General features: G+C 67.0%; 1 protein-coding gene across 1 annotated transcript; it reads right to left on the bottom strand.

The window, feature by feature from the left end:
• Nucleotides 1-235: 235 nt before the first annotated feature.
• Nucleotides 236-2,763, bottom strand: ELFN1 (extracellular leucine rich repeat and fibronectin type III domain containing 1). The gene has a single exon (XM_021680152.1). It carries the CDS (start codon nt 2,711-2,713, stop codon nt 236-238), a length of 2,478 nt encoding a protein of 825 aa, XP_021535827.1. The 5' UTR covers nt 2,714-2,763.
• Nucleotides 2,764-10,333: the final 7,570 nt, after the last annotated feature.

The following is a 10,333-nucleotide window of genomic DNA, read 5'->3' on the forward strand; positions in this document are numbered from 1 at the left end:
TGTGTGAGCGTCTGTGTCTCCATGTGTGTGCGTCTCTGTGCACGTGTGTATGCGTGTGCATGTGTGCGTGTCCATGTGCGCATGTGTGAGCGTGGGTCTCCGTGCACGTGTGTATGTGTGTGCGCGTGTCTACGTGTGCACGTGTGTGGCGCGTTGCGTGGGAGTCTCTGGGTTACGAATAGCTGCAGTGGGTCTTGTGTCCTTTTTTGGTGCGGGGTGGGCGCCGGCCGTGGGCTCAGGACTTGTGCTGGGCCGACACGCCCTTCCAGTAGTCCAGGATGTCGTGGAGGTCCTCGTCTTTGGCGAACTGAACCTTCTTGCGCAGGGCGTGGCCGGCCGCCATGAACTGCTCGTCGTCCTTGTGTCCCCGGCGGCTCAGTCTGAAGCGCTCCCAGATGCTCTGGGAGGCCCTGCATGTGTACTCGGGGCTGGAGGAGTAGCTCAGGTTGTGGTACTGCGGAGACAGCTGCGAGTAGGCCAGGTCGCGGGGCCGCGGCCGGGTCAGCGGCTCCAGGATGGACGCCTTGCGGCCACCCAGGCCATCGTGGGGCGGGGGCGCGGGGGGCGCGGGGGGCGCGGGCGGCTCGGCGGCGTGGGAGCCGGGATATGAGTGCCGGTGCTCGCCATAGTGGCGGCCCTTCTCGGCCTCGGCCCGCAGCACGGCGGCCGCGGGCGTCACAGTGAGGATGGCATCGGGGGCCGGGGAGCTCTTCTCAATGTACTTGGCCTCGGCGGCCGCAGCCTTGTGCACACCGGCAGCCTCGGCGCGGAAGGCTCGCGGGCTGCGCGCGGAGCCGCTGGACGAGGTGCTGGCGCGCGGCGGCCCGGCGGCCGCCTCCACACTGTGGTGCCGCTGCAGGCCGTGGCCGAAGGTGTCCTTGTAGACGGGGGCCAGGAAGCCGTGCTTGCCGGCCAGTGGCTCCGACAGCAGCACCAGCTGCGGCTCGGCCGTGGACACGGCCCCGGACTTGCCGCCCTGGAAGGAGGTGGCCTCGGACTTGAGCGCGTCGATGCAGTTGTTGATGATCTGGTTGACCTTGTCCACCTCCTTGGCGATGGTGGAGATTTCGGCCACGGAGCTCTGGCTGTCGGGGCCGGGCCGGCCCAGCTCGCAGTCCCGGGGCTCCATCTGCTCGCCCGTGCGGACCTCCATGTAGTTGCCCTTGCTGGCCTTGGGCGTCCCGCCGCTCTCCCCCAGCTTGTACTGCTCTACCTCGCTGGCGGGCGCCGGCAGGTACGGGATGCGGGTCACCGCCTCGGGCCCCAGCAGCGGGCCCTGGGACAGCGGGGCCAGGCCGGGCGCCTCCAGCTCGGGCCCGTACTTGAGCTCGATGATGGTCTTCTTGAGGCTGCCGGCCGCGGCCGCCTTCTTGCGCTTCTCCTCCTGGCGCCTCCGCCTGCGCAGACAGCAGTAGACGGCGCCGAGCACCAGCAGCATGCCGAACAGACAGCCCAGGACGGTCATGATGTAGTGGGTGGCCGTGGGCGGGCTGGGCACGGGGCCCGGCGGGCCGGGCGGCCTGGGCAGGCCGATGGTGAGGCAGGTGTGGTTGTGACGCAGCCCGGAGCTGGTGGACACCACGCAGTAGGTGTAGTTAGCGAGCGTGTACAGGTTGGTCAGGCGGATCTCCTCCTGGGGCTTGGTCAGCCGGGACACGGTGGACGAGCGGCTGTTGTTGAAGTGCTCCAGCGTGTACATGCGGGTGAACGGGCTGGGCAGCTGCACCGTGATGGTGGCCGAGTTCTGGGTCAGCTGCTTGACCTTCAGGAGGGGCCGCGCCTCGGCCTGGGGGGCCAGCGTGGGCAGGGCCACCAGCGGCGTGGTGTCGTCGCCCGAGAAGCACTCCTCGTCGGCACACGGGCCCTCGCTCGGCTCCGGCGGCGGGGTCGGCGGGGGCGGCGAGCGGCCGGGGGGCAGGCGTCCTGGCGCCGGGGGCGGCTCGGCCACGTGGGAGCCGTCGGTGCACACGGACTGCAGCTTGCTGAGGATGCTGCGCTGGCCGTGGCGGCCCCGGCCCAGGAGGAAGTAGCCGGAGTAGAGCGGCGGCGACTCGCACTGCATGCGGTCGTAGGTGTGCGTGGCGTTGGTGAAGGCCGCCAGCCAGCGCAGGAAGCCCAGGAGCTCACAGGAGCAGTAGAACGGGTTGCTGTAGAGCTCGCACACGGACAGCTTGGCCAGGCCCGCGAAGGTGGCGCTGTGCAGCCGCTGGATGCGGTTCATGGACAGGTCGACGTTGACGATGTTGGGGCACTCCCAGAAGGCGCTGCGCGTGACCACCTCGATGAGGTTAGCCTGCAGGTACAGGTACTCCAGCTTGCTCAGCCCGCGCAGCACACCCTCCGTCAGGTTGCGGAGCCTGTTGTAGCCCAGCTGCAGCACCTGCAGGTTGAACTGGCCCGAGAAGGCGCCGTCCTCGATGTAGGCGATCTCGTTCTTGGTGAGGTTGAGGTACGTGAGGTTGCCGAAGCGGCTCAGCGAGGCGTACTGCACGCTGCGGATGCGGTTCTCGTTGAGCCGCAGGTCCACGATGGTGGTGTTGATCTGCTGCGGGATGGCCTCGTACGGCGGCTGGTTCTGGCTGCAGATGGCCAGCCACACGAAGCCCTTGTCACCCTCGATGAGCCAGCAGTCACCGTGCGCCAGCCCGCCCCCGTGCAGCTGGATGGCCGCCGCCACGCACACCCACAGCACACCCCACCGGCACCCGGCCATGGGGACGGCCTTGGCGGGAGACCCCGCGCTGCCTGCCCAGGGGGACCGGCTGGGGGGGCAGGTGGGGAGGCGGCCGGCGCTCTCAGGGGTGTCCTGTCCCAGACCGCATGGTGGCGTCGCGCAAGTTCTGGGAGCCGGCCGCCTCCCTCACGGCCCGAGGCCCCCGGTCATCCTGCCGGGGCCGCCTCCCCCATCGGCCTGGACGTCTGGACAGCTCCGCCCCGCGCCTCCGGGGTCCTGTGGCAAGACAGAAGAGGAGAGAGCCGTCAGGAGAGGCTGGGGTTCCGGCAGGCCCCGCGGCTGAGTGTGGCCCTGCGCCAGGCCCGGCCAAACGAGGAGGTGCATTCGGGGAGCCCGTGATCCGGCAGGACGATGCCGGGTGACAGAAGGGCTCAGGGCAGGCTGTGTCTCGAGGGAAGGGAGAGAAGGGAAGCCCTGGCCCCCAGCCCTCCCCGGCCCCCTTTCCTCTCAGGGGGTACAAAACCCCACCTCCTCCTTTGGGCCGGGCCCAAAGGGATGATGGCCCCAGAGAATCCAGAACGATGTGACTGGCGCAGGGCCACTCGCGTGACAAACGGGAGACAGGGACGTCCTCTCCTCAGAGGGCCCGGCCGCAGACTCACAGCCGCCTGCAGAGGGTGCTTGGAGCCGTGGCCCAAGGGTCCTCAGCCGCAGCATGCAAATCCCACCAGAGCCCTCAGGTGGCCTCCGGCTCCCCTCCAGGGAGGCGCAGGGAGGCAGCCGGCTCCGAGGACGGCTAGGTTCTGGGTCTGAGCCCTCCTGCGCTGGGTCTGGGCCCATCACACCCCTCTGGCTGGCCCTCAGGTTCCCCAAATGAGCCAGTTGGATGGCCTCCGGGGACTGGAGCCATCACGTCCCCTCGTGGGGGATCCTGCTGGAAAGGCCTGGAAGGAAGGAGTAACTCTGCCAAGAATCCCCCACGACCCCTGCCCAGCCAAGGACCGTCCCCTCCCGGCTCTGCCAGCCAGCTCCCAAGACGTGAGGGGATGGACCCTGTGCATCCCTGGGACGGGGCCGTCCCTCCTGTGTCCGGCTGGGGAGCCCCGCGGGCAGGGAGATGCGGCTGGACGCAGCAGCTCCCCGAGGACGCCCGCCCCGGCCGCAGGAGGACCCTCCGCAGGTCTCCCGCAGCACAGATGAACGGGCGTGCGTTTCCTTGTTAATATTTGGATTTATAGCCGGCCTCTGTGGCCGCTCTGTGGCCTGGCCGGCAGCCTGCTGAGTGTATTTCACGGACACTGACGTTTGCAACTAGTCTGTGCTGAGGCAGCTTAAATTAGGGAACAAAATATAATGATGTGAAATGGAACTTGATCTGGCTCCTGGGGCAGAGAGGGGAGCGACCAGACTGGGTGGGCCCCGGGAGAGGTCCTCCTGGGCCGAGGCGGAGCCCACCCTGGGCCGGCCCGTGGCTGTGGGATTCCCTGCAAAGCACCGGGCCTCCCTGGGCCCGGTCGGAAGTGGCTCCAGGGGCCGGGTGGGGCAGGGAGCGAGCCTGTTGGGGGGTGCTGGGATCCCCGCGTGGTGTCCCCGGGGAGCACGACGGAGTCGCCGTCCTGCGACGCCACGCCTCCGCCCCACCTGTAGCCGCGCCCTCCACCAGGGGACCCGGTGTGCGTCAGTGGGCGGCGGCAGGAAGTGTGGGGCAGTCCAGCTCCTGCCGCGGAAGCAGGTGTGTAGAGCAGGCCTGTCTAGGAAGATCAGCAATGCTGACTGTAATCACCTTTTAATCTCTTGCTCAAAATAACCCAAAGTCAAGTTAAGGAGGATTACAGGCCCTGAAGACGCCTGCCTGTGGAGGAGAGACGGGGCCCCTGGGCTACCAGCCTCCCCCCGGCCAGGGCCACTCAGCGCCGTGGTGGCCCTGGGGAGCTGCAACACACGTGGGTTTGTGTGCTCTGCACGTGCAGGCCTGCGTGTGCAAGGGTGAAGACGGGCTGACACACCCGGGCACGTGCACGGTGTGCTTCCCGGAGGACCCGGCTCCGCGGTGTGCAGCACCGTGAGGCCCACCACTGGCGCCCCCCAGCCCGGGGCACCAGTCTAGGAACGTGGCGCTCGGGACGGGCCCGTGGTTCTGGGGACCCGTCTCACCTCCCCTGTGCACCGGCCGCCCGCCCGCAGGCCGACCCGCGTGATGAGGGAGGCAGGGCTGGACCCCGGGCACGCCCTCTGGCCTGGTGGGCGTCTTGCTCTCACCTTCCTGCGTCACGCCTGCCCCCAGAGCCTGGCTGCGTGGGGATGGGAGTCCTCCGGCCCCTCACTGGCCTCAGGGGGAGGGACACGCTAGGAGGCTGGGTGTGACCCTGCTGGCCGGTCCCCTCTGCCCCTTTTACAGCCCCCGAGACTTGGCCTCAGAGGGACCCCGGGATTACAGACGGGAAGCGGAGGCCGGCGCGAGGGCACACCGGGAGTGGCCCCATCCTCCTCCTGCTGCGGCTGGGTGTCTGCGCCCGCAGGTGCCTCGCCCCTCCAGGAGGCCCCTCGGCTGCAGGGACCGGGCTCCCCAAGCGGAGGGGTTAACACCCCACGGGCCTCGGGAAACAGATGCGCAGGGAAAAGGCCGAATCTGCTAGAAGGGTTCTGCTCGGGTCGCGCGCCATCCCCAGGACCGCCCTCTCCTCCCGGACTCCCTCGTCCGTCCGTCCGTCCGTCAGTCCTCTGTACCTGGCCGTATCCCCAGCCCCGCCCCCTTTGCCCCTCATTTCTTCCCATACACACCTGTCCTCTGCGCCCGGCCAGTCACTCATTAAACAAATGTACCCAGGACGCCGGTGGGGGCTGCAGGTCCGTGTCACAGCAGCCCCCACCTGCACCTGGCCCTCCCCCTGCCTGCACCGGCCGCCCGCACCCCGGCAGGCCTGGGATCCCTCTGCCAGCGCCTCTCCCTCCGCACCCTCCCTGCCCGCTCGTGGTGCCGTCCAGCCGGGCAAGCCCCGGCCCCATGTGGCTGCTGGGCGCTAGACCTGCGGCTGTCGTACTGGACAGCACAGTTCTAGAACCTTCCACAGAAACAACTTGACCCAAATACACTCCAGCCCCTGCCCCATCTCCTTCCCCTCGTGGCGGATTTTTTTGGGCTCCAACCCCTCCAGCACAGTGTCCACCCTGGCGACCCGTCTTGCCAGCTCTGAGGGCATGCCGCGTTTTTATTCCTCGTGGCCCCTCAGCAGCACCTGGCCCAGTAACCAGCAGCCCCTCCTGCTTCTGGTCTCCTAGCTGCCGCCTCAGCCTGCACCCCCTCTGCTCACTTTCCTGGGGGTCCTCCCCGTCCGAGCGCGTGCCCCACCTCCACCCCGTTCCTCAAACCCCGAATCCGTGCGCTCCCCTCCCTCGCAACCCCCAGCCCAGAAGCAAAAGCGTCCCCCCCCCAGGGTCTCCGGGGTCGTCTTCTGGCCCCTGCGACCGCGGCCACGCCGGTCCAAGCCACCACGGCTCCCTCCCGCTGCCCACAACGCACTCCCCCTCTGCAGCCACGGGACCCGGGAGCGCAGCCATGGGGTCCTGCCACTCTGCCATCCCGCCCACAACCCTGCATGACGTCCGTTCTCCACGAGCGGAGGAAGACCCAGGCTCCACGCGGACCTCCTAGGCCTTGACTGCTGCCAGACCCCCTGCACACACCACCCCCGTCCTTCCGCCCTGGCCGCTCCCTGCAAAGCTCTTGCTTCGCATCCTAGCGCCAACAGCTCCCCGGGCTGAACAGCACCCCTTTTAAGGCCCCGCCTGGCACATGCTGATTTACTTCTTTATTCACTGCTGGTCCCTCCCCACTGGGACGCAAGCTCCAGCGCGGGAGCCCCGTGCCCCGCCGGCTGCAGGGACATCCCCAGCCCAGAGCGACAGCTCTGGGGAAAGGACCGGCCTTCAGCTCAGTTTTCTCATCTGTGAAACGGGAATAAAACATGCCTCCTCCGGGGCTTGGGCCTTCCCCAAATCATTACCTTCTTGGGTTTCTTGGGCCAGTGAGTGGGAGCGGTCCCCACGCTCTGCAGGGATACAGACCACCCCTGCAGGCACAGCCCACGTCACTGGGGGCCACAGCAGCCCGAGCCGCCCCGATCTGTGGATTCCAACGCATCCGGCAGGATGAGAAACGCACGTCTATCTGATGTCCTCACTTTGCAAAACACCCACCTGCAGCCCCAGGGATGTTTCTCCGTGCACACACCCGCCCCCCCCCACAGATGGAGCACACGGCCCCGGGGAACTCGCCGACCCCCTGCCTGCTTCCTTCACGGACACCTCACGCTGGCCCCTCGAAGGCCCCAGGACGAGGACCCCACATTGCAGAGGGACGGGGCTTGATTTCTGGCCCCGACGGGAACGGATTCGGGGCCAGTCCCTGCTCACCTCACTCTGCCTTCAGTCAGCGCACATGGAGCCTGGGGTCTCCTCGTGTCCCAGCAGAGACCAGAAGCCCCCCAGCTCCAGGTGGTGCCCTGTGTGGTTGGCGTTCACGTGCACACGATGGCCAGCCTTCAGGTGTGCATGTCTGTCTGCACACGTGTACACGGCCCCACACCTGTCTGCACACGTGTGTTCACACGTGCCTGGGAGGGGTCTGACAGGGGTCACTGAAGCAGACTGGCCTGAGGTCACCAGACACCCAGGGGAAGGAACGGGTGGGGCCTGAAAGGGCCCCCCCCCCCCCCAGCCACCATCACCATGACGATCGGGACAACTCCCAGAGCCATTACATCATTAAGCCCCGTCACTGTTCTCCACAGTGACAGGGGACAGTGACCATGCTCTCCGTGGCCCAGGAGAGAGGACCGGCCAGGGAGCCTCAGCCAATCAGGCGGGACAGGCCCACCCGAGCCACTCGGCCACCGACCCCACAGCTCCCTGTGGAGGGTCCCCCTGGTGCCCAGGAAAGGGGGCGGACAGAGCCCCTGGCTGGGGGGCATCGGGCCCCGCCAGGCCTGCAGGCACCGGGAGGTACTCACAGGGCCTCCCAGGGCCCGGCCTGGGGGTGGATGCAGTCGGCAGGGGTGGCCAGCATTCCCCGGTCCCTGGGTGTGCAGCGCCGGGGGCACGGATGGAACCCCGAGAGTGGGAGAAGGGGAGGCTGGATTCCACTAGAAATGTGCTTGGCCACTCTGGGGGACCCCATGGTGGACGTCTGGTGCAGAGCCCTGTCTGGCAAGCCGTGGGAGGTGTAAGTCCTCCCCGCCCCCAGCAGGCATACTCACATGGGAGCTGACGACTGAGGGCAGGGGGCCCGTCCTGGGGGGTGATGCAGCAGCTGGCCATTTAAAGGCCTCTCGTGGGGAGGGGGGAGAGTGCGAGCATGAAGAGGACCCTGGGAAAGAAACCAATCGGACTTTCCCGAAGAAGCATCTGGCCTGGACGGGGGCAGGGCGAGTCTTTCAACTGCTCAGAGTGGGGCCCCAGCCCCCCAGACTGCAGAAAATACTTAGACACGAGTGTGGGAGTGTCATACACACACACACCTATGTCTGGTCCACCCCCTGCCTCATTTTCTGAGCCTGGGCCACTGGAGGGACGTCCTCATCCGCAGCAGGGACACGCATGGTGGCAGGAGAGAAGCCGGGGCTCCCTGCTCCCGAGGGCCCGAGGCGTGATGGTAGCACTGGCCTGTGGGAGGGACCCCCCTCCCTCTCAGTCCTGGGGTTGTGGGGAGAACGGTGACAGCAGGGGAGGACAGGGACCTCCAGGCCTCAGTTTCCCCGCCTGTGACATTAAAGAAAGGGTTGGGCTTGGTGCCCCGAGCCCAGCACGGTGTCTCCTGACCGCACGCGTGCACGCCCGGCTCAACCCTCCTGACCCCCACGCGGGCGTGCTCACGCACACTGCCCCCTGCCGCCTGGGACGACGGCCACGGTGCTCATGAGGCTGGCCCCACGTCTGTTCCGTCACGTCAACCCTGCAGCCGTGTTGCCGCTAATGAAATAAAGAAATATGGTGGTTCCAGGCTTTTAAACTTCTTACGGCCGGATCTGCATAATCACCCCAGCCGTGCTGGGACGGGAAGGCACAAAAATACCATTCCTCCGCTCCGTCTCGGCGCCCAGACAGGAGGCCAGCGCTGGCCCGGGGATTCTGCGGGAGGCTGACTCTCCGCAGCCAGAGGGAAATGGGCCGAGGGCCAGGCCCACGGGGAGGCCGTGCGATGGGCGGAAAGTCAGAGATCGATAACTTTACTACGCCAATGTTTGGCCAGTAAATCATGTTTACGGCTAACGTCTGTCTGCCGCTCTGCCGCAGAGCCCCCGGGGCGGCGACGGGCACAACAGGGAGGCTCCACCACGAGGCCGACAACAGGGGCCAGGCCAGCCGAGCCCACAGGGGGGCCAGGCCTGCCCGCCTGAAGGGGGCACACGGCCGGCTCGGGCTTCAGGCTCCCAGGCCAGGCCACGAATGTTGGCTCTGCCATGCTCGGGCTGTGTGACCTTGGGCAAGTCACTGAACCTCTCTGGGCCTGTTTCCTCCTCTGGCGAATGGAGATCATCGGGGTGGCTCCCTGGCAGCCTTACGGCGAGGATAACACGACCCTTTCCTTCGAACCTTCCAGCATGTTGCCTGCTGCAGGCGTGCTCCATAAATACTTCCTCCTCGGGCAGCCCCTTGGCCTCAGGTGGATGGGGGAGGGAATGCGCGATTCGAGGCCGTGTGCGTGGACCAAGCAGGCCAGCAAGACAGGCCTTGTGGGTTTTTTGACTTCAGGAGCCACCCGCCTTGGTGCCCCCACCACCAGGGCCCAGTGAACGCCGTCCCCAGCCTCATGACCCACCTTGAACCTGCCCTCCCCGTTCCTGCTCCGTATTTGTCCACGGAGGCTGGCATGGGTTCCTGCGGTCGGCGGTCCAGCAGTGCTGACTCAGCAGGGCTGGATCCTCCCGACTTGGCCACAGGGTCGGTCTGGCAAGCCCCCGGCCTCAGCTGGCCCTGGCCCTGTCCTCTGGGAGGCGTAAGGTGAAGAGAATGTCACCTTCCCCGTGCCCTCCACCCTGCAAGGATGCAGAGGGCACTGGGGAAGGGGGAGGGTGCGGAGTGCCCAACTCACCTGCCCGGTGACCTTGGGCAGTCCCCGGGAGCCCTGAGCCTGCCTGGCCAGAGTCCGGGACAGGCAGCAAATGTGCCAACAGCAGTGGGCCTCTCATGTCCTCCAGGGCCCCGCGTACGGCCAGTGTCTCCTGTATGGGAGCCCCTTCCCCAATGCCCGGGAGGGCAGGTACTAGCATACCCCCAGGAAGACGGAGAGAGAAACAGGCTCCACGAGGGAAAGCCAGCAAGCCCAGGTTTCCCCAAGCAAGGGCAGTGGAACGCAGCATCAACATCCACCACGCCACTTGGTAACAATGCTGGTAGGGGCCCCACCCTGGAGTTTCTGGGGGGGCTGGGCTGGGGTGGGCTGGGGTTCCTGGAGCAGCAAACACAGGGGGGAGGGCCCCGGGCACGGCTGGGGGCTGGAGTCCTGCCCCCCGCAACGACGCCGGGCTCGCCCCGTCCCTCTCCCGCCAGGCCCCGCACCTCCCGGCTGCTCCGGAGTTAATTAGGGACCCAAACATTTAATGGTCTGTTATGCTTCCACTGGGCATCTTTTTAAATTAAAAAACATGATGTACAGTACTG

The sequence above is a fragment of the Neomonachus schauinslandi genome, chromosome 5 (assembly GCF_002201575.2).
Source record: "Neomonachus schauinslandi chromosome 5, ASM220157v2, whole genome shotgun sequence".
Lineage (NCBI taxonomy): Eukaryota > Metazoa > Chordata > Mammalia > Carnivora > Phocidae > Neomonachus > Neomonachus schauinslandi.